Source organism: Manacus vitellinus, unplaced genomic scaffold, assembly GCF_001715985.3.
Source record: "Manacus vitellinus isolate BGI_N305 unplaced genomic scaffold, ASM171598v3 scaffold_37_pilon, whole genome shotgun sequence".
NCBI classification, from domain to species: Eukaryota; Metazoa; Chordata; class Aves; order Passeriformes; family Pipridae; genus Manacus; species Manacus vitellinus.
Window position 1 is genome coordinate 7,670,511 of NW_021940517.1, and position 21,008 is coordinate 7,691,518.

General features: G+C 36.2%; 1 protein-coding gene across 2 annotated transcripts in view; it reads right to left on the reverse strand.

The window, feature by feature from the left end:
• Nucleotides 1-21,008, reverse strand: part of ARID4B (AT-rich interaction domain 4B) — an 88,255-nt gene that overhangs the window by 14,929 nt on the left and 52,318 nt on the right. For both annotated transcript variants that reach the window (XM_018077377.1, XM_008920149.2), the window contains exons 11-16: nt 19,092-19,164; nt 17,821-17,915; nt 16,605-16,702; nt 16,139-16,406; nt 14,982-15,154; nt 4,957-5,208 (exon numbers count right to left, since the gene is read on the reverse strand). In XM_018077377.1, the coding sequence (XP_017932866.1) occupies nt 4,957-5,208; nt 14,982-15,154; nt 16,139-16,406; nt 16,605-16,702; nt 17,821-17,915; nt 19,092-19,164 (959 nt within the window). The remainder of the gene's footprint in view (nt 1-4,956; nt 5,209-14,981; nt 15,155-16,138; nt 16,407-16,604; nt 16,703-17,820; nt 17,916-19,091; nt 19,165-21,008) is intronic.

The following is a 21,008-nucleotide window of genomic DNA, read 5'->3' on the forward strand; positions in this document are numbered from 1 at the left end:
CCCACAGACAGGTAAGACTATTTTATTAGGTCTAAATGCTCACAGGAAAACAGCACCAGGACTTGACAAACACGGTGAAAAGTGATGATTCTGACAGTGTCCTTTCTGCCTCAACCATGTTGGAATACAAAATTTGTATTCACTCATTCTATGCATTTCCAGTAAGAAAACAATCTTCCCCCTATGCAAAGTCTGTGCACAGCCCACACTGTCTGTGATTCAGAGTAACTGCAGTGCCTTTTGGGGTGACAGCTGATAGACATGGGGGCACCCAAAAGCAAAGGAGACATGCAGAATCTGAAGAGAATATCTGTACATACCACAGGGCCTTAAATGTTACGTATTAGAAGCAGTGGTCACACAAGCCCTCATCTCAAGGAGCACAAACTGAAACACTATGTGTGACAGTCACAGTTCCTGGCCGGAGCATATCCGGCTTTACACCTGACTGCACAAGACACAGACAGACCCTGCGAAGAGGCCCAGTGTCACAGAAATCTCACATCTTCTCCAGGGAACGAGCTGCCCACACTTCACACCTTTGCATCACACAGCTCCTTTCACTATTCACACATCAGATGCATATGGTTTGCCTAAACCTGTGACAATGAGACCCCAGGCTGAAACAGATCCTGCAAAAAGGATACATCCCAAGTGACAGCTGACAACATGATCCTAAATTACTTTTTCCTCTACTGCATGACATAGAGGCACCCTGAAAGGTGCATTTAAATGGGGTGTGTGACTCAGACTAGAGTCTTTCTTTCTGGAATTGCACCTGCTAAAATATGAAAACTTACTTCATCAATAATCTTGCTTTAGACAGTCTGTTCACAAAACAAAATAAACCCAAAAATATTATGAAAAAAGCTCTTCAGCTCTCATTACAAGAAGTATGTGCTTTCAGAACACCTGCGTTGTTTTACTACAATGCTGTCTTTCACACTTACTTGCATCGCCACCCTAAAGTGAGCAGGTGGGTGCAGAGACGAGGGAGAAAAGATGGGGAGCTGCTCTTAAAGAGTTTGCACAGAGTTTTTTGAGAACCAAGAGGAGGGATGTAATATGAAATTATTATTTACCTAATTTTTTTTAATCAGGTTTCATATGAAAACCTGAAATGCCTTCATAAGGAACATCCCTTTTGCCTTACCAAAATGAAGACAAAGAAGAGCCAGTAAGGAGAGAAGCTTTTCTGCCCTACTGGTTAAAATGAATGGCTGCCGGAAAGCGGAGTTTAAACAGGAAGGAAGAAAAAAAGCTAAAATGAAATGAATAGCTGTATAGCAGAAAAAATAACTGGCCCTTTCCATCAGAGTACGTACTGATTCTATTACATCCATATGTACTACTTGCAAGCTAAAAAATACATCACAACATACTCTCAAAGACTGCACAGTCAATCCTCCACAGAAGTACTAGAGGGGAAACAAGGAGGAAAGCATACTTTTCCAGACTAGATGTATACTAGCAAAGGTACCACTTTCTCAGGAAGACAAGTGACCTTAAGGAACTAGCAAGTCTTGGCAAATTCACTGAAAAGTTCCAGTTAACTCTCGGTAGCTGCTAACATGGAAGAACCAAGTATTTAATTTGGCTGTGATCAAAGAAAGGAGAAGAGTTAGTCTGACACCCAAATACTGGAATATTAGTTAAAGATTCTGGTTTGTTTAATTTCACTATTTTTTTTAAATAATTCTGCCCCTGCCTCCTCCATGACATACATTATTTTCCAGAACCAGAAATTTTGCTACACATTAAATTTCAGTGGTTGATAGTTAAGTATAAAATTCATATATGAAGTAACGGTTCAGCTAACTGAGACAGAAATTAGCATTTTCACATGCAGATTTCTGAAGGAAGGAAAGAAAGGAATGTTGAAAATAGTAAGTCTTAGCTTTAAACAGTTGAAACATTCAAGAATAACAAGCCTTGTGATGTTGTACCATAATGACCCACAGTTTGTAAACAATCTAAACGCTTTTTAACTATGTACCCTTTAATGACTGGGAACGTGCTGCAGAAGAAATTCACCTCAAGCACTTATAAAATGAACTTTTTTTTGCACTGGCAGCTGAAGATTAAAATTACAACAGAAGGAACTGGCACTGTAGGCCCCAAGGAAGTTTTAGTTTCACACAGAGCACATGTAATTCAAAACATTACTGGCCTGTTAGAAGAAACACAGTTTCTCTGTATTTCTCTGCTTTTTTTGGTTAACACATGAGAACATAAGCAGGTCTCTTGGGGTAGAGATTTCTACCATTCCCTTTCACTACAAGTCAGGTTCCACTGAACGGTGCCATTCTTTACATTTATCAGAGACACATATCCCTTGAATCTCAGGAGCTAACAACAACATCCTTTAGTGTAAGGCTGTACAGCTTCTGCACTTCTTATTTACTCTTAAAAAAAAACAAAACAAAACAAAACAACAAGAAGTTCCACAGTTGTCTCTGGTTCCAGAGCATTAAAAACCTCCAATAACTAAAAAACATGAATATCAAGTTTACCAAATTCCGTTCCAAGTACCCCAAGGTGTGTGAACACGCTCCCTCGCCCCCCACGCACAATTATTCTGAATCTCAGACTGATATTGAAATTAAATTGTGATAAGAAACATTAGTAGCTATTTAGGATTTCTGCTAAATTAGCTATTTAGGTTTAAAGAATGGGTCATTAAATGGCATACTGACCAAAAGGGGAAACAGGAAAGTCAACCTTTTAGGGGTAGGAGAATGACAGAATTAAAAAAGCCCTAGATGATTAGAAAATCCTAGTTCGGTACATCCCTGTACCTGTACATACAGTACCTGTCCTTGCTAAGTAAGCTACAATGATTAAGGAGAGGAAGGAATTGCTTCCTATCCAAGCAAGGCAGTTATTTTTCCAGGTTATGACTGACCAAAAGCTAAATCAAGCTATTACATCTTGTGAGACTAGTCTTCACAATACTAAAATACTGAAGTATTTTGATGATGCCTTAAGCTCAGGCTTATCCACTCTGTCAAATTCAAAACTGTAAGTAATTTTACTTGATTTAAAAAAAATTAGCCACATTTAGCAGAGTCCACACACAGTCCCATAGCTAAATCTCAATCGCTGATATATTTTTCAGTGTATAGTCCTACTCCCCCAAAGTCTTTCAGAGGACTCTTTTAAAACACCACATAAAAATATAAATGCAAGTCCTGCTGTCAGAAAGATCAAACAACGTTCCTTAATTCTTAAATGAGTGCAAGTTTACTAAAAATGCTTTTCTTATCAAACATATCCTAGTCACAGAAATAATGCCTCTGATACCAGTATGCGTATTTGTTTAAAATGCAGAATTAAAAAATCAGAATCTTGATTTCTCCTTTGAGAATGGGAGTGCTGGGATCTCCAAGGTGAAGAAGGCTCATTTTTGACTTCTCATTTCTTCAGATTTGAAGTAGTATTGCTCAAATAAAAATCTGATCATGTCACCTCATAGCATGCATAATATGCATGGCATGACATTTGCTCAAAAAGGAAAATAACTTCTATGTTTACATGCGAATTCCAAAACAAGAGTTTAAAAGCAAGAAATCTCTTGGAATGGTTACACACAGTAATCCTCAGCGAGTAGAATGAAGTTTCAGCAACTTGCACTCCCAAGGGAGTCCTCCCCAATAAGGGCTGAAATGCAAGTCAGATCCCACCTTGAGCAGGCTGCATCTCCCCTCATGTCTTGACTTCACAGCCCACTATGCTTACAAATGTTGCCTGAAGACAGTTTATGTCAAAGATCCTATTTCTGTAGATCAATGTAGATGCAGACCAAAATTCTACAAACGATCAGTATCAAAACTGGCGACAGTGAGACTTTCCTCCTCAGTAGTGGTTTACGTGCTCCTGGAAATCACCAGGCCTAGATGTAAAGAGGTGAATTCAAGGGAGGAAGAGAAGCATCACATTTCTCTAACTGTTACCTTTGATAGCAGATCTTGCTAGAACTGAATAAATGACATTTGACCTGCCCTCTTGGTCAGAGGTAGCGTGTTCAGATGACAGATGATGGTCACAAGAACCTCAGCTTTTTCAGAAAAAGGAAAAATAAGTAAAGAAAAAGTCTAGCTGATTTGTCTCAGACTTGTGGGGTTTGGGTTTTTCTTACAGATCTATAAAGACAGTAATAAAGCTAAAAAGATAACAGCTAAAGACAATGAGCAGATACACTGAAAATGAGGAAAGAAGCAGATATGCTTATAAGCTGCTCAAAAACATTGGTTTTCTCTACTGTTTTCAAAGTTGCTTTAAGTTTTAAATGGCAAAAAAGAGGTCTGAAATGGGAAAAATATAAGAATACGTCAACTTATTTCTATTAATGCTAGACTAAAGACAATAAAAAGGCATATCCTTCTGCTTGTATTAAAAAAAAGCCTAAGATGCCACTAGGTTAAGAAGAGACTTGTTTGGAAGCTTTAAGGCAGCCTCAGAGGAAAGAAGGGGAGGGGGAAACTGGACCTGATGAAACGCAATTATTTGCTGCACACTAATTTGCCACTAAGAACCTTGTCATTCTCCTGTTAAATATCATACTGGTAGTGAACACTCTGTGCTTCACTGACAAGAGTATACAGCCTCAGCTAAGTACATATTCAAATATTTTATGAGATAAAATTGGCTTAAGAAAGCCAGAGGAAGATTCTGTGAAAGAGTGAACTGTCACTTGTATAGAGAGAGCTAAAAGAAAGATGGGGAACAAATGAAGCCTTTTTTGAACAAGTAGTTTTAAGATGATTTTCTAAGTAACTAAAGTGCTGCATTTATATAGCGCTAAAAATCTAGTAGTTTCATACAGTACAGTGACCTTCACAGAACACCAATACTAAAAGTTTAGGACTCCAGATGTCTATTAATTTAAGTTTTAAAAATCATAAGTGTATTTGAGAAGTAATTCAAGAAGTAATCGCTAACTAAAACTCAAGTTACCTCACGTTCCATCCACAGTAGTGCACCAAGTAAAGGACTTCTCCACCTTCGATGTCAGAATCTTTAATACTAGCTTCATACATTTTCTGATTTTTCCCTCTTCCATACCGCACTTGGACTTTCATGCCTGGTGGATAGCATTCAAACTCTTCTTCCTCATTGTTATTGTTGTCTTCTTCCTCCTCCTCCTCCTCTTCTTCCTCCTCCTCTGCTTCTTCTTCATCTTCATCTTCTTCCTTATTCGTGTCATCTCTTGAAAGGTTTAAAAAATTGTAGAGTTAATATGAGATACTTCATAAGCTTTTCAGTTCCAAACCACATATATTGATAAATATTGTGGATGCATTAGAGAGTGGGAAACAGGAGGCTCCAAATATGTGAAACTGTACTACAGCTGAGTAACATCAGCAAAATAGGATATAGCAACATATACAAAATCCAGTGACTGTAAGGTGCAAAAATGACTCAAAGAAAAAAAAATCCATCAAAATCTGTATGAGGAGTTGTTGTTCAAACTCATCTTTATATGATTCTTTCATGCAGCCTCTTTGTTTAAATGTAATTTTTTCAGTTAAAACTTATCCATTTCAACATAAAGTTTCCTTAATTCCATTTTTCAACCTACAAGTTTCACTAATGCTTCTTGAAACTTGCTTGTCAAAAAAATCCTTGTTTTTTTACAATAAATAAACTCAATCGCAACATCTTGAAATGACTGCAACCAAAACCAAATTTTAGGCAAAAAAATCCCCAACATGTTATGTGAGTTTATTAGCAAATTAAGAAAGCTGTGCTAATTTCTGACCTTGTCACTCCTTGCCAATTACGCTGAAGGTCTTCTAAATATGTCAAACTTGCACTTAATTATTATATAAATACACAAGCAGGTGTTCACTGTTTTCAGAAGTAAGCTAATTTTGAATCCATTTTTAGATATTTGGACTAATTTTCAGAAGCAGTAAGAACCCATGAATCTTGCTAGTCTCAGTCTGTGGTAGCTATGGGCTGTCCAATGATCTGAAAATTATCTGCAATCCACTTAAAGAGGCAGATTGCATTATAAAAGATAAAGGGGAAAATATCTTTTAATCGCAAACAACTATATATATTAGTATTATTAGCCCTCATATCATTCTAATCCCACACTGTGCAAAACAGAACAGATTTAGCTGCTGACTAAATTCACGATAACTGTTGCCTGCTAATAATTCAAAAACCTGATACGTGCAACAGGTATGTTTGGATGTATTACAGTTTGAATAAGAAAAGGTAAGTTGCTCCTAGTCTGATTCATGCCAATACTTAAATTAACCTCACAAACACAGAAGTCTGTATTAATAATCTAAACCTTTCTGTAACATCTTCAGTAGCAAATACTCAGATAAACCAAGCTACTTTTGCTTTGTAAAAGGATCGATAGCATTTTAGTTATTCAAATGCTTCTTTGCGGAAGTAAAACTGCAGGAATTAGCTGGCAAAAGAAAAGTCAGAACAATATGCTAAATTCAACTGTAGTGTAACCACACTGATTTAATAAAATTACTTCAGAAATTAAAGTTGTCACATATATATATATATGCATAGACACACATAAATATATAATTATATACATACATGTGCATACACAATGAGAAATGCTAAAAAATCCCTTTGTTGGTATATTAACTATACCAAGTCACGGAAGAGATATCTGTCCAGGTATACATGGCATGGACTATACGGTTTAATTCTGGATGGTCAAGACTTTTAATTTATTATATACTTGCAGTGAACTACTTTGCTGGTGAATTAAAAATCACCTGAGTTAAAAATGCAACATAAATAAATGAGCTTTGAAAGCTCACTTGACTTCCACTACACATCATATGGCAAAATTTACTTCCCAAAGAAATCATGAATAAAAGTGCCCAAAGACTAAGATGAAAAATTCCTGAATAGAATTCCACAGCTAACAACAGAAACCACCAACTAGTAATTTAAATGCTTTTAAATTATACCCTCTGCTGCACTAAATCAAAACTCCTGATTAACTTCAGTTTAACAGGTATTATCATACAAAAGCTAAAAAACTTAGCATCAGGAGTGAAGTCACCACTGCTCCGAGAACTAGATGTGCTTGTGATTTCCCGTTAGTACGCAGACTTTTCCAAACTGCAATGAACCAAATTTGCCAATTCTTTTTTCTCCAAGAACTAGGGGCACAATCCTTGAATGCTGTCTGCAAAGAAAAGCATGCCTATGAGGGAGAGTCAGGATTTTCCAAACACTGGCAATTACGGTGCCAGTGGCTCTTCGGAAGCTGGACAAATTTGCAGTCGCTCTCATCTTAATGACCCTGTAGGTTTCTTGCTGTCCCAAAAGATATCCTACAAAGACTCCATGACAATACCAGAAATTGGTACCATCTGGAAGAGATGGAAGCCTCATTGTGACGTTGAATAGCTTGGATGGTCAAACAGATGCAAACAGCAGGCTGTACATAGGTGGAGGGCATGTCAGGAAGCAAAAGCAAAATGGAAGCGGAGATGGCTGCAATTAAAAAGTGTTCTGAGGAATGACTTGGTTAGCAATCATAACCTGGATATTGTAAGAACATTCATAATTTCGGAGCTGAAAAAAATGATGCACTCATATAGCTCCTGAAACAAAAAAAACCAAACAACCCAAAAAACAACAACAACAACAAAAAAAATCCGAACTCAAAATCCAAGAACATATACCAATGGTTGCAGGGAAGAAAAGATATTGTCTAAGAAGGCCATAAATAGCTCAAACCTGGCAGTGCAGATGAAGGAGAAGCCATGACTGCCATGAAACAGAGGTTTGTAAGAGAAAATTGTGATTGTAGCCATCCAGCATGCACAGTAAGAACCTCATTAGTCCATGGATTTCCTGTAATGCTCTTTAGTCAAAACCCCAGGGAGGGCATGGGGAAAAAGGGAAAACCCCCCAAACAAACAAACAATAATAATAATAATTTTAAAAATCAAGAAAAAAAAAAAAAACAACCAACGAGCCCCTTGGCAGCAAACAATAATTTTCAACTTACAACCAGCACCAAGCAATATTTACCACAAAGCTGCAACAATTTTAATAACCTAAGCAGCAGCTGATGAAACAAGGAAGCAGCACATGTGCATGCACACTCTACAGGAGACACAGTAACACAAGGGTAACTGTGTTCCAGAATCCGAAGTATCATCAGAAAGCTTATCAGGACTCAAAGGCACTTCAAATTATAACCACAGACTAAAAACAATATCCCCACTCCATCTCACAAAGATTGGGAACATAAACCTTCGGAAGCAGGAAATTAATGAATTAAAATGCAAAAGTATTTGTTAATAAAACTATTAAAATGTTTAGATTTGCTAAATTCTGCTTATCATTAGTTCCAAAGGACATAGTGAAATCACTAAAATGCTAAAACCACACAGACGGCAGGTAATTCTCAGTCAATATAAAGATTTAGCACCAACAATCCCACCATTAAGTGCATCAACAAATAGACACTGTTAATAGATGAAACAGTGCATGCTATTACACCACTAAAGAAACTGCAGTATCATGCAAACTTCTTTCAACCCACTTTCTCTGGCGCTAAACACAGAGCTGTCACAAAGCCCGGTGAAATCCATGAGACAGGGTGTGATTTGGAACGTTACATCTGCCTCCCAGGATCCCCGTCTTGCAGCAAACCTAACCCTACTCCAATACACCTTCCTTGACACACCAAACTGGCACACACAGCAGGTGAGATAGCATATGCAAGAATATGTTTTTTTCAGGGGTTATTCTAAAACTTGAGGAAGCAAGATTATTTCAATTATTGGTTCAATTAAGTCATTACAGTTAATTGAACCACTAGCAGAAATAAACTCTAGTGTAATTGACACTTCAACTTTAGCAATTAGCTTCTATTTTTGTTTCCCTCTTATTTTTTTCCTTTTTCTCATCCTAGAGCATAATTTAACCTCTACTTCACATAATACAGAGCTGAAAGATGTTCTGTCTCCTCCATACTCTGACATTCTCAGTCCTAGATGTATTAAGGTGATGCTAAGTTTAAGGTACAGAAGTAATTAAGACCTGTCTTATGCCATGACAACAGAATCTCATCTTTAATGACACAAAATAACAAAACACCCAAAAATTCACCAGTATTTGTCTTCCCTCTTGTCCTGGTTTTGGCTGGGATAGAGTTCATTTTCCCTTAGTAGCTAATACACTGCTCTGTTTTGGATGCACTGGGGTGACGGGGGAAGTGAGCATGGTTGCATGGTATGTAGTTGCCACCTCTGAAGCTACAAAGGAAGTCTGAAAATAAAAGCTCCAAGGACTTCTGCCTACACACACAAAAAAAACTGATGCAGTTACGGTCCCTTGTCTTGAGGGAAGGGGAGAGGCACTAACTTGATTCGAATCACATCTGAGTGTAGTACAATACACTTGAGTAATGCAAGCATGTACTCAGTAACCAGCGTATTCCTCTGCCGCTGTGGAGAAGACAGATGAAAGGACTTCATGTTATTGCTTCTTATCATTCAGCTAAGTATTTTGAAACATTCCTCAAAAGGATAATGGATGGTTCCAAAGTCTGGTTGAAGAGTACAGCCCTTTCTATTTTTACAGCACTGGTTCACAGTCAGCTTGCAAACATCTAGTATCTGATGAATGTTTAAGGACTCGTCCACTCACATAAGTCTCAGTGACAGCTACCATGGTAAACAGCCTTCATAGTGACCTTAAGCTATGTAAAACACCATGGCAGAACCACTTTTTCCATATCAGATGCCTCCCTTCCATTCAACACGCAGGACTGGTACATTTACACTGCCACTCTACACTTCAGCACTGCATCATTTGCAGCTTATTACTGCCTCAAAAGCAATCACTACATATGTTTGTTATCAGTGTGTATTCTATATTAAGAAAAAGAAAACAATTAGACTGTTTCTGAAAACATGACTATACAAAAACTTCCTAATACAAAGACATACATAAATAGAACATACAGCATAGAAATATGTTCCTATAAATGAAACTAAGTATGGGTTTTATAGGCTTTTTTTTTTTGCATACACACCAATAATCTAAAATTCTGAGCAGATGTTCACACCATACATGCAATGAACACGACACATTGCTCTCCCTTCTCCCAGTTCCACATGAACCTAAATCACACTGGAACTATCTCAGTAAATAGTTCCCAACTAATCCAGAAGCTGTAAAATATGCCTTCTGTATGGAATCTCCTTCACTCCAAAACATTTTAACCTTTTTGCTACTGGTTCAGATTCACCACCATAAAGCTCTGTCATTTAAACACATAAGGAACTGAAGAAAACAGTGCCTCTAACAATCTGTTATCTCCCATATGTGAAATGGAGCTTCTGACTATTACATAATCCTATTGTAAATTGCTTTCAGAAAATCCCCAGTAAGTGTTTCCAGAAAATTTAACTCTTGTACAAACAGAAGCCATCACCAGCACAAGCACAGCAGGTAGTCCCCTTAACCTACAAGGGTAATAAACCTTAGTAAAATCCTTCATGTGAAACAATGCCCATCTTTACTTAGTTCTCAATTACTGCTTTTATTACTCCTAGCTCCCTCCTACTGTTTATAGGAGGGGAAATGCTATTAGTGCACGTAAAGATGCATATAAACAGCTCTAAGATTAAGATTTTTCCCTTGCATGTGAATGAATGGTTGAACTCTGTTCAAGACTCTAAGCCAAAGAAATTTATCATTTTCACCTTTTGATACTATCAAATTATGACAGTAGCAATTCCCACAAAACCACACCATGAAGACTTATACCATTAGCATGAGACAACCAGAAGTGTTTAGGTTTCTAAAGAATGTTTGTTCATGCATTCCTTGGAGGATATAAAAAAGCAGATAGTTTTCAAGAAAAAATAAATGAATTCAAAAAGTTTCCTAAGACCAAGGAAGAACTATTTGCGAGTACTGAAAATGACAGTCTGGTGAGAAAGAGCATCCAGAGTCATCCAGAGATGGCAGCCCCTTCTGGTATTAGGGTTAAGGCAGAACTTCAGCCAAGAGAAGGAAAACACAAGAAAGCTTCTTGCAATCTTTATGTACTGTAACTGAGATTATGTCAAAGAATTTTATCTGGTCACCTCAAAAATCCAAGTACTAAGTCTGACAACATATAAGTCTAATGTAAATTTTTGTTCAAAAGCAAAAATTAGCCAGATTGTCAGCATTTAATCTTTCAGTTCAGTATAAAGTTCTTGACAACGGTCTGTCCCAGGTGCTTCAGAGCAAAGTGTTAAAAACAAAACAAAACATAAAGTCAATGAAACAAAATTTCAATAAAAACTTCAAACCCAAATCCAACAAATAAAAACTCGGAGCTGAATTAAAAATTTTCTCACTAATATTGGTTAGATGGCAATTAACCTACACTTCAGTTCTCATATTTACCTACTACGAAATTTTTAAAAACCTAGCTTTTATTTTATAAGCTTGTACTAAAAAAGCCACACCTTCTAAAAACTCCACTAGGCTCCTGGACTCAATCTCTCTGGAACACATTCAAACACAACACTACATTGTTCATAATGTAGAAAAAACTCTCAGTTCTCAATTTGTTGACTGAGTCAAGTGTCTAAATAGTTAACAATTAATATTAGATGCTACAAAGGAAAAAGTGCACCAACTATGCAATGTCACATTTGAAGACCTTTGCTTCCACAACATGAAGTTAGCAGGAACTTCGGAAGTTCTGAATAAAGATGGAGGATTTTTAACTTTTGTGTTTATTCATTGGCCAAGTATGAGTCCTTTTTTGTATGTTATGCAAAAAGATGGATTTACAAAGACTCATGAAAAGTAACACATTACTGGCCTTTTTTTAAAACTTTTTTAATGACTAGAAGTTGCACAATCTTTATCTAGCACAGGTATCTTACACTAGCCACAGAAAAAAAAACAAAACAAAATGCAAATAAGAAAAGCATGTATAGAATAAAGGGCAAGCTGTCTTTGAAACTCTATTCTCAGTGTTCACAGATACACAAGCAGACCAGAAACAGGCACTCTGAGGGAGAAAGGAAGAGAAAGTTCAGCCTTTCCTCCTCTTCATCATATTGTAAAGTCTGTGCAGAAGGGACCATAGGATTCAACTGGTAGCAATCTCAAAGGGTTGAGACACAAGGGATTGCACAGAGAAACAAAACCTATAAACAACTCTAGCTTCCAGTAGTATTTCCTGAGATCTGGAAGCTGGGAATTACATCCAGTCCTCCCAAAAGAAAGTCATCAAGAAGAAACCCAGAAGTTTTTCTTTCCTCAAAGTCTCTTGTGTCAATGGACAAATAAGCTACGTGAGGATGTCCAAGGTACTACAGACATTTTAAATGTAAACAGCAAACTCTACAGGTTTGCCTTATATAACATTAGATTTCATTTGCTTGGCTAGTTGGTAAGGACTGTGAAAGACAGATGGTCCAAAACAAAAAAAGTTTCAGGAACATATTTTAAATACACCAACAAAATTTCAGTCCACATTGATCTATTTCGATTATGTTTGGGTATTGGTGTGTGTTACTAGTTTTCTACCTACAAAAATACCTATTTTCATTTTGCATTTCACTTCAACAAAGAACTCCAACCACAGCATTTCCCCCTCTGTAAAACCTTTGTTACTTCTAATATATAAAGTTGGGCACAGGAGAGCACAGTGTCTAATATAATGTCCCATAAAATTCCTTTACAACATCATGGTATAAATGCTAAAAACATTGTTTAGCATTTAGGATGACAGTGACACTTTTAAAAGCTTTTTAAAGCTGATACAAGTGCATTTTGTATTTCCTAACAATCTCTGAGGGAAGAAGGGAAGAGTAATCATGCTAACAGCACTTTTGCAGTACTGCTTCTTAAAAAACACCTACAATTAACTCCTATAAACGTTTCAGTATTGTAATTTAAATTATTCCTTGAGACATAACATACCTCCCAGCAATGACCACATCACCACCGACATCTCTTTTTTGAGTTACGCTTTCTATTCTAACCAACTCATTACAATCTTTCATTTTTCATAATAGCAAAATAGTAGTTAAAAGAGTTTTTCACTGGATGAGTAAAGAGGAGCAGAGGGAAAAGAATTCAAATTACCATCAGGTGAACCAGGAAAAATTAAGAGGAAATAGTGTTTGCTAGAGATTTCCATTGTTTTCATAAATAAAAAACTAGGAAAACTCATAACATTTTTTGATGTCATAAATAAGGTAATTTGACATGAATCAGGATAAAAAACCCCACTGAACTAAAAAAAAACAACAAAAAAACCCACCAAAAACAAACAAAAAACCCCCACCAAAAAATAAAGGAGTACTGAAAAGTAAATGCAGCTTCTAAACTTTTATATACCATTTACTACAGTAGCATGGTAAGGATTAAGCCACTGGACTTTCCAAGTATATAAATAATCATAAATTAACATCACAGACATACACACATACAAACACACAATTTAGGGAACTTTAAAAGCTGCTATTCTGTAATCAGTGCAAAGTTTTCCATCTATTTAGCTCAATATTTTGAAAGTAGCACTGTAAAATCAGTCTTTATTAATGATGAAAATCTCGCAAACCTGCTACAGTACCAATTTACCAAGTTCACCTTAAAAATTGCAAACGCAACAAGGTCCAGCAATTAGTCTTTAAGAAAGAAAAGTTTACACAGCACAAATGAAATCACACCCATAAGAGAAAAGGCTCTGTAGCTGACTTCAGGTAAACTTGATTTTTCTGTATTCTGCATTTCTGAGTTACGGATATTGCCAACGGAATCTCACTGAAAATATTTAGGAAGACAAAAATATTTTACAAAAGGATCATTCCAGAATCGGTTATGAAAATCAAAACCCTTAATAAAATAAAAAAGAACTATTACCAATCAATCAGAAATCAATATACTGAACTAAAACATTCTGCCACAACTTTTAATGGTCCAGAAAAAGCACTAAGAGTTAATGATATTAAGACAGAAGATTAAGACAGTTGATCTACTAAACAGCAAATTGCTGGAATGAACAAGGGAATTAGTGGTCAGGAAACATCTGGTATTAAGTATTAAAAAAAACCTCAACAAAAACCAACACATCCCTGAAACACAGATTGCTGTGAAAGTATAAGGAGGTGTCATTATATGCTTTCCCTCTTGTAACAGCTTTTCCCTTAAAGCATCTCTTAGTGTTTTTTCTTGAAGTCAAATATCCTATTAAAAAAGAGATCTTCAATCTGACCTCCAAAGGCAATTTTTGTGTTCTTACCACCTGATATCATACTGTATGAGGGCTCTAATTGCAAGAATATAAATTGTTAACACACTGTGGATTAACGAGGACTATATTCAGTTTGTATTTTTTTGTGTGTATGTGGCTGCTGAAAATCACTTGTGGGGTTTTCCTGCATTGAAATAGGAAAACCTGCTATTCCATAAAGGAAATGAGAGATCGCTTACACACATTAATTGATATGATGGTCCTGAGCATCCCTGTTATTTCAATCTCCTACTTTCAAAACACCTGTGTGAAGGACTTCACAAAACAGACTCCACACAGTATCATGCCTACTCAATGGTAAAGCTGCTAACTGAGTAATGCAAGGTACTTTCATCTTCTCTCGTGTTACCACTGTCCAAACAGCAAAAGATGGAAACCACAAGTTTGTGATATACTTGAACAAAAATTAAGTAGAAAAATACTACTGGCAATGACTGCAATATTTTTGTCTTAAATCACAGTCACCTAAGCTTTATATGTTCTTTCCTCACTCAGCCTGAACTCTGTAAAACTTATACTGCCTTTTTTTTTTAAAAATAGATCCATGAACTTCAGTGGGTTTAACCATGATGAAGTTACAAACACTCTGGAAGACACGAGTCTGATTAACAACAGCATGTCTGATTTGAAGTTCAAATTACAAGAATAAAATTTAATGAATACATATCAGATGTCGTATCAGATTAGAAACAGTGTAACTTACCCCAATTTTTCTTTTTCTTCAGCATCTGCATTTACTGTGGGATTTTCAATTTCTTTAATCTTCTCCTCCTCTTTATCTTCCAGTTTGGTTTCATCTTCAGTTTTGATTATATTTAAGTCCTTTTCTTGATCAGGCTGAGTATACACAGAATCTGGCAAATTTTTTTTGTTTCCCTAGGATAATAAAACCTTTAGTTAACTCATAAGGTGAAAACAAAAGATTTAAGAAAAGGCAAACAAAACACACTGAAGCTGTAAGAGCAAAAGAACCCCTAGAGTCTGGGACTTGGCCTAAAATTACAGCACCTCTGCTGTTTTTCCTTCTGAAAATCTTAAGCTAAATCTAACAAACTTCAAAGTTGCAGCCAGTCTCCTAGCTCATTTTGTCACAATGATACAGGCATGCAGCTCTTAGATCTGGACTGTAAAGCAATCCCCAAGAGAAACACTCCAGAAAGTACGTTTTCACTTGGGCTGCAGAGATATCAGTACTGGCCCATCTGGAATTCACCCCGGAGAATTCCAGCATACAGCTGGCTGCCACTTCTATGCAGAAGCATTACAATTGTGTTGCACACTGACTTTGGGAGCTACACTGGTTCCACAGCAACTGCTAGGCCTGTACAGTGTAGCACATCAGCTTATTGCCCTGAACTTCCTTTGCTAAAGCCATTAAGTCAACGCTGGATTTTGAAAAGCTATAAACATTAGTCTCTCTGGACCACTGAACTACATTAGACCATGTGTACATCGTATGGCCCAGGTCTTCGTACAGCTTCACTTGTTTCACGGGAACACTGAGTTAAAATCAAAATTTAGGAGGACTTAAAAGCATAGCTAAATGCACAACAAAAGTATCAGCACTGTAGGTTAGTTGTGAGCGTGCACTACCTATATAAAGATAAAGCTGCACACTAATTAGTCTCCATTTAATGTGGGAGTTCCCCAAACAAGTGGAACGTTAGAGCTGCTTCCTAACAAGTCAGACACCTAGGGATAAATATAGCTCAAATGTGTTGTTCGGAATTAGGTTTACAGCAAGTTTTTGTATTGTTTTAAATCCATTACAGAGATTTCAATCTTTTACAGTAAGTCATGGTGATTACACACCAGCTGACTTTATAAGCAAGACATAACATGAACTTTAGAATATATTACCAGAACAGAAGGCTTATCGTTTTCTTTACTTTCATTATCATTCTCAGCTAACTTTTTTTCTTCTTGTTGTACTACTGCTGCTTCCTCCTGCTTGCGCTCATCCTTGTCCACTTTTGTATCTTTTGCATCCTGCTCTGGTTCTTCACGCATCTTCAACTCTTTTTCTTTTTCACAGTCTTTACAAGGCTTGTTCGTCACTTTCTCTGGCAATGCCATTTGAAATTCGATGTTAGCTGATGTACAATACTCTTCAAAACCATAGAGATATCTGAAAGAGAAAAACTGCCTGTGATAAGCAAGTTTTATTCGAGAAGGAACATGTTATCTAGAACTATATGTTTAACACCTAAAAAACTGTATTATAACCAAAAAGTTATGGACTTTATGTATATTATCACTAGCACAGGATCACTTCAGTTCATTCTACTGCTGTTTTTAGCACAAACTTCATAGCTTTATTACTTACTTTCTGTATGCACATTTAACATTATATCCTGCAGCTGAATTCAACACAGGGATTCCAAGATCTTGATAAACTTGCTTCCACACTGCTCCACTTTCAATCTGTTAAAGAAAATGAAGTAATTGTTTTTGAATTAACTCACTGACACAAGACTAAGTCGACAAAGTTTATAACTTTGGAAAATAAACATAAGTAATTTCCTTCAATCTATAAAATTACTATTTATCACACTGTATTTCACTGTAATGCAAGCTGTAGTCTAATGTAATTACTTTAAGCAATTTAGCATTGCAATAAGCCACAGCAGGCTTTCCTCTCCAGGTGGCAATAAAACAAAGAAAATATAAAGATCGGAAAAATCAGTACATCATTTTTGTTTTATGTTTAAAGTAATTCTTAACTATCATGGTTAGAATTTTAATTAAATTGGAAAGAAAAAAATTCAAAGTGTTAACAATACTTATCCCTGCCAGTACTGCACCAAAACAGTGGCTACCAGTCTTTCATTACATCCTTAATACACCCTTCCGTGACAAAGTTCCATGACAGTGTGATATGCTCATTTCTAGCCATCTGTGAAGGTAGAGTAGATGTACTGCAATACTCAAATACTACATCCTGTCTTGTATATCAGAAAGGTGTCACTGCACAAACATACCTCCTCAACTGACAGGCTAAATTTATGGGAAGCAGCTCAAAGCACTAACAGAATCTGCTTGGCCATGAATTCCATATGTTCCAATTACTCCTCTGAGACCAATCCCAATCAGAACATTCTTCTATATACTGCCCAGAATAAACAGAAAGGGCCTCACAACAGACCTTAAACTAAATTATTTGTCTTTGAGATTTTATTGAGCAGTGACTCCTTTCACTTTGAGGAAACATATCAGGAACTATTTGTCAGATAAAGATATCACAAAAACACACATACTGGTTGATTTTATGCAGTAATAATTAAAAATGCTGAGTAGATGTAATTTATTTAGACTACAACTAGTTTCTCATTCATGTTAAAGCATAGTTTTTATAGAGCTACAGGGTGTCTTACACAGACACAGTACCCAACCTTCATACAACTGAAGCTTCTGTCTAAGAGGAGCTCCCATGTTCTTCTCTATCACTACTTCCCAAAATAATAAACAATTAATTACTTCACAGTAATAAATAGCATCCTCAGATTTTATGGCTTTGAAATACTCATCATACTAATACTCACATTATCAAATCCTCCAAGCTTGTGTACTAGTCTGAATAATTTGAAGAGATTCAAATTTCTATATCCTAATACAGGTCGCTTGTTAATAGGAGTGCCTGGGAACAAAGACAGTTATTATGGTGTTTTGAAGAACTTTTTTTTTCAGAATAACTTGAAATCCACATCATATGCAATACTACACTATTAAATAGAGGACTGCAAACTGCACCTCATGTATCTGGTACTCTCTCTTCATGAAACTAAAACTCAAAGAGTTTTAATTACTGAACTACAGAGAAAATGGGTTATGTTACTTAATACATATTTATGCATTCTTCCATATATTACTGAACATGCAGAAATGATACAATTTTTCTTGCTACCTGTATTATACTTATTTTTATTTCACCCACCGAAACATTTACATCTAAAAATACCAGCACAGTCCTTTCACTGCAATAAAACAAACATACCACAAAACAAAACAAAAACAAACAAACATCAAACACCCCAAACAAAACAAACAAACACCACCAACAACAAACAAACAAAAAACCCAACCCTCCCCAGGAACAATTCCACAATGCTCCAAAGAGCTGACACCTCCTATGCTACTGTACTAGCAGTAGCTAGAACTTCATCATCTTTTGTGAACCATTCCTCAATTCATCTTCACATGGTATTAAAAAAAGATGCTACTTTTAACAAGTTATAATAGTAATTTAAATACAAACACCCTCACCTCTGCCAACAGACTCTATACTTTTCTTGCAGTGTCTAAATACCTGATAAAGATTTAATATAGCAAATGGCACTGGCTTTTAAAAGCGTTTCAATCTACTTTACAGATGATGTTCATGCATTTAAGTGATCGGGATTCCCAAAAGAAAATTAGTACAAAGTAAATGCTTTTTTCCATGATCTGAAAAGCGGAGGGGGGTGTCAATAAATTTTATTTTATTTAAGTATTTTAAATTTATTAAACTGAGCATATAAACTAATATGACTGAGGAGATTAAATGTTTGATTATACAAACTGTAAGTACACAGTAGAAAATATAATAGGATGTGCAAAATATAACAGGATATATGTGGATATTCTCATTCATGTTTTTGTGAAAGCAAAAATAAGGGACTGTATTTCAGGAAATGAATCAAGTGACAGACTCATCTTCTAAATCATGGGGAAGTCAGAAGGGATGAATACAGTCTCCCTCTTTCCAAAACTGTACTGTAAAGCACTACTAGTTTACAGATTCAATTTTTAAAGTACTGCTAATTAAAACGCCTACCTCTGTCTTCCATGAACTTGTACAATTGCTGAAGAAAGTTCTCTCGTTCTTCAGGAAATGGTTCTATTTCCTCCTGTTTAAAGCAATGCAGACAAGAAAATTATCACCATTTTGAGTTACAGGCCATTATTAAGAAATGTATTGCAGTGATAATTTAGGTTCAGATGTTTAAGTTTGTTTTACTGTGGTCAGCAACAGGATATTATGCAAAGAGACACATGTTCTCAGTGCTATGCCAGGTGAAAGTACATTTTATAAACTACAAACAGTGTTTCAAAATATATATAACACTGACTGTAAACATACATTGAAATTGGATTTTTGATTGATCACTGAAGTATCATAAGTGATACCACAAATCAAGATGCATTCTCAATTTTGTCCATTTATGCAGAGAGTCTGGGAGACAGCACTGTGAATGATCAAGAGATTGTATCAGAAACCTCAGCTCTATTAACTGCAGTTAAGTGACTCCTTGATTCCTAGATAGACTAGACACTTTCAGAGATGAAGTGAAAGAGAAAATGGTGCTTTCACTTTCTTAGGAGTTCTAATCCACTGTACTGGCAAACCTCAGGCAATGGCACTGCATGCATACTTTCATGGGGCACCAACTGAACACATGGTGAGTGGGATCAACGCAGAACTGAAGTAACAATGGATATTTTCGAAGTTCAGTTCATTGCACTAATAAAACTTTGTATTAGATTTACTTAGATTAATCAACAGTGGAGTTTAAAAACAAAGCACTATGGCTTATTTTATAACACCTCATAATTTCCTTAGGAAATGGGACTTGCCACTAGCTGCAGCAATATGATATTAATATAATCAAATTCTTAGGGAATTCTGATGACTGAGCTACTTCAAAACAATACGCCAAATATGAGTTGATTAATTTTTAATACTACCAGTAATGTTTCTAAAAATAACTAGTTATTCAGCAACCTGAAATAAATTATTTTTCCTTAGTGTATTTTCATTCCGTGTTTATCATCTCCATTCTTCAACAGTCTCCTTGTACTAAATATTAAAGCTTCACCTACCCTGAAGCAAAGGGACAAAAGACATTGCCTTTAAAGTAATACCAAGACAGTTGAGAAGTCAGCAGAAACAGAATATCATTACTAAACAGAATTGGGAAAAATATACACACACAAACAAAAACAAACCCCAGACATCTACTGAAGCTATTTAATAAAGAGATGGATGGCTGAAAATAAGGTCAAGAAACGTTATGCCTAATAGTCATAGTAAGGGAGTAAGGTTTTTTCCTTATCCTATACTTTCTCTTAAATGCACTTGGTTGACAGATCAGAGTAAACAGGCAAAAAATTAAGAACCAGTATTCACAATATGCTGAAACAGTTGTCTTTTAGGTATAATTATCAACACAAATGCAATATTTCACAGTCTCGCAAAGGCAATGCAAAAGGAAAGATTCTGCAAGGGGCATCACATGTGAATAACTGATACTCAGAATACCAGCAGAGCTCAGAGCAGGTTGTTTCAATAATCAAGAAGGACAGGCTGGGTAGAGAACTGCAACCTGTATGCTAGATATCATCCTCATAGGGCAGGGGCACCAGAAATCAGGCATATCTAGCAATTCTTCACCAACAGGTAGAAGGTGATGCTGCAGCTCTGTGTATAGTGCAGATAAAAGCCTGGTTAAGAACATTCACATTCCACAGGCCATAAAGAACAAATTACATGAGTGGAATCGAACACCAAAACTGTATTATTTTCATTTGTTTTAATAGCAGGTACTCGGAAAGGACTTTTACCAGCATCTGCTGGATCATGGAAAAGAGATCATGAGCAGCTGTTTGGGTTACCCATATTCCTTAACAACAAGAAAAAAACTTGCCATAAGAAAATAGTCCCACAGAGCATTTAGGGGAGGAGTGGGGGCTG